Source organism: Orycteropus afer, unplaced genomic scaffold (assembly GCF_000298275.1).
Source record: "Orycteropus afer afer isolate SDZICR_OR568_19922 unplaced genomic scaffold, OryAfe1.0 scaffold00011, whole genome shotgun sequence".
Lineage (NCBI taxonomy): Eukaryota > Metazoa > Chordata > Mammalia > Tubulidentata > Orycteropodidae > Orycteropus > Orycteropus afer.
In genome coordinates, this window is record NW_006921598.1 from 8,207,048 (window position 1) to 8,210,353 (window position 3,306).

General features: G+C 43.3%; 1 protein-coding gene across 1 annotated transcript in view; it reads left to right on the forward strand.

The window, feature by feature from the left end:
- Nucleotides 1-3,306, forward strand: part of MDN1 (midasin AAA ATPase 1) — a 229,787-nt gene that overhangs the window by 166,020 nt on the left and 60,461 nt on the right. Inside the window, exons 55-56 of the mRNA XM_007951423.1 lie at nucleotides 2,037-2,251; nucleotides 2,625-3,012. Of these exons, the coding sequence (XP_007949614.1) occupies nucleotides 2,037-2,251; nucleotides 2,625-3,012 (603 nt within the window). The remainder of the gene's footprint in view (nucleotides 1-2,036; nucleotides 2,252-2,624; nucleotides 3,013-3,306) is intronic.

Genomic DNA, 3,306 nt, shown 5'->3' on the forward strand with positions numbered 1-3,306 from the left:
TGGATGAAAATTTACAGAGCATATTAGTTTTCCCTTCAGTTTATACACTTTTTTTGTCATGACCTTGATTGCAATGTCCTTAGCGTAGCTGCACTTTTCTCACTTCTTTCCTGGGCCCTTTCCATCCATCTGTCTTTCCTGCCCCTTCCTGCCTTCTAAACTTTGTTTTTGGGCAAATGCTACCCTTTTGTTCTCACATGGTTGATTGTTAAGGAGTTTATTCCTCATAGGTATAGTTTGCTCACTTACAGGCCTGTCTACATTTGTCTGAACAGTGATCCCCAGGAGTGGGTTCAATTCCAGGTTTGAAGGCTGTGTATTGCCTAAGGCATTTGAATGCTAAGCAGAAGGGTGGCGGTTCAAACCCACCACCCACTCTTTGGAAGGAAGATTGGGCAATCTATTTCCATAGAGATACCACCTCGAAAACCCAAGGAGGGGTCACTATGAGTCGAAATCGACTCAACAGCAGTGACTTCGGTTTTTTTGGTTTAAAGGCCATAGTCTTGGAGATTCTGCTATCTCTATCAGACCAGGAAGTATGGTCTTTTTTATGATTTTGATTTTTTTTTTTATTTTTTCCCACTCCTTCTGTTGTGATCCTGGTAAGAATGGTTGGTAATGGTAGCTGGGCACTATCTTGTCCTTCTGGTCTCAGGCTAGTGGAGGCGTGATTCATGTAGCCCTTTGAACTAATTGTTTCCTTAAGTCATTGATTTTTTTTTTCACTTTTCTTTGCTCCGCACAGGAAGAGTTGCATCTTAAATGGTCATTGCCCATTTTTAAAAAATGAACTAGGTGGTTCATCAGTTTGCTATTGCCTTAACATCTGTTTATATCTTAAGGTTATTGACCTTTGCCTGACATATAGTTGGAGGATTTTTTTTGTTTTCTCTTGTTGCTCACGTTTGTTTGTTTTCTTATGTATCATACAAATTTTATTTTAAACTTTTTTTTTCTTCTTCCATATGTTCTGGCTTTGGTGTTATATTTTAAAAAGGGGAAAAAAATTAAAAGTCTTCCTTCACCACTTCAAGAGTTAGAAAACCATTTGCCAATGTTTTCTTCTATATTCTTTTTTTAAATTTTATATTTAGGCCAGTTTCATCTGGATATCTTATTTTGTGATTTTTTTTTTTTTTCTTTTATACAAACAATAAATCTAGATGAAATGCAGTGGCATCATTGGAGACTAATCCATCCCTTCCACTCTCATTTGAAATGCCACCTTTATTGTGTATTAGAGTCCCACAGATACACATGGAGTTATTTTTGGATTCTATTCTGTTCTACTACTCTATCAAAATTGATTTCTTTATTGCAAAAACATCGTCTATAACCTTTATTTAATTATTTATTTTAAAATTTTTTATTTTAAGAGTTTGTTTTACATTCAGCATTATGTGTACATTTAGTTTGACTCCCCCTTTACCATGCCCAACCCTAACCCAGTCTCCTCCTCTCCCTCCCCAGTAACCTTCCCCCCATGCCCCTCAGAGTTATGCACTCCTGAAAAATACTGTCTGTTAGCTTTAGTAATAATCCTTATGAATTCTCAAGACTTGCATAGAGCATATGGTATTTCCCATCATATGTATCTGACCACCTGTCCCTTTGTTGTGGACACCTATTACTGTGTTTCAGATCAGCAGTGCAAGGAGCACAGATTTAACATACTTTGCATTTATCTTTTAACTCCTCTCCCTGCCTCTAAGTCTCACTCTCCTACAGTGTCCCATATCCCACATGCAAGAATATTCTACCTTAATGACCAGATTTGAGGGCATTTCTCTGAATAAGAAAAGCACCCATTGCTCTTCATTTCATAGAGAATGGAGTTCACATTATTTTAGGGCCTACTAAGAGCTGACTCAGTCTGCCCCTGCAGTCCTGTCTATAGCTGATTGTTACCCATTTCTGGCAATTTGGAACTTCCATTTTTATTCATCTTTCTCCATCTAAAGTGCTTCCAGTGCTGCTCATTGAAAGTCTTGTTGATTTCTAAGAAGTTAATTGGCTCCTCTCTTGTCGCTCAGGGCCCAGGCAGTCTCAACAGAGCCATGTTCTCCAAGTGCTGCTTTGAAGTCCTGACCAGCAGCTGCAGAGCAAGTCCCTGGGATGTGAGTGGCCTCCCCATCCTGTCTTCCTCGCACGTCACCTTGGGAGAATGGGTTGAGAGAGCCCAGCAACTGCAGGACGTCAGCTCGGTGCTTTGGACCAACATGGCTCTCCCTTTAATAGCAGAGTTCAGGTATCCCCATCCCCCAGGAGTACACTCTCAAGGTCCTGTCTTTGCTCTAGAGACTCCAGCAGGGACCTTTACTCAGAACTTGGCTTCTGTAGTGGCTAGTTTTAGTGGGCGAAGGCAAAGGAGTTTTCTCACTGGAGCAGCATATTTTCAGTCCATAACAGTTGCCATGAGTTGGCCATTTTCTCCAGTGAATTTTAAGCATTTGGATTCAAGGGGTAAGAGTTAGAAAACCATATATAAAATTACAAGAGAACTGAAATCCACCTCCAAGTACTGACGGTAGTCAGCAGTATCATTTTCTGAAAAATGATGATGTGAAAAACAAATGCTGTTTGATACAGAGCCCTTGAGTGCTTCCTTTTGGTCCCCACAGACGGACGGACTCTCAGCTCCAGGGGGTGGTACTGTGTCGGCACCTGGCGGGCCTAGCCGAGCTGCTCCCAGAGCCCCGGCGGCAGGAATATGTGCAGAACTGTGACCAGCTGCTGCTTGGAGACAGCCAGGCCTTCCAATATGTGGGCCAAACTCTTGGGGAAATGGCAAGTCAAGAGATGCTGCCCACGGAACTGCTCTGCCTCCTGCTCACCTCTCTGCGCAGCCTTTTTGGAGAAGGAGAGAGTAAGAGGAATCTGCCTGAGCCAGCCCACCGCGGAAGCCTCTGGGTGGGCCTTGGCTTGCTTCAGATTCAGACCTGGCTTCCTCAGACACGCTTCGACCCTGCAGTGAAGAGGGAATACAAGCTCAAGTATGCCAAGGAAGAGGTAGGGGAGGCGAGAGTTTGGAGCACGGGCTCCATCACTTACTAGCTTGGTTTGCTAAGTGTCGTACTTCTTCCCTCCCTTTTGGGTGCTCAGGGCATCAAAAAAGGTGATTTGGCATAAGCTGCCATGTGACTTCCCAGAAGTCTGTACTGTGGACTCTGCGTTCTCCTCTTTAAGAATCCTATGACTTTCGAGGCTCAGGCTGTGGGAGGGGCCCTTCCTGAGGTACTGCTGTGTCTGTCAACAGCCTGCAATGCAGCAGGGCAAGTCAGTAGTATGCTGAGGCATTGTCCG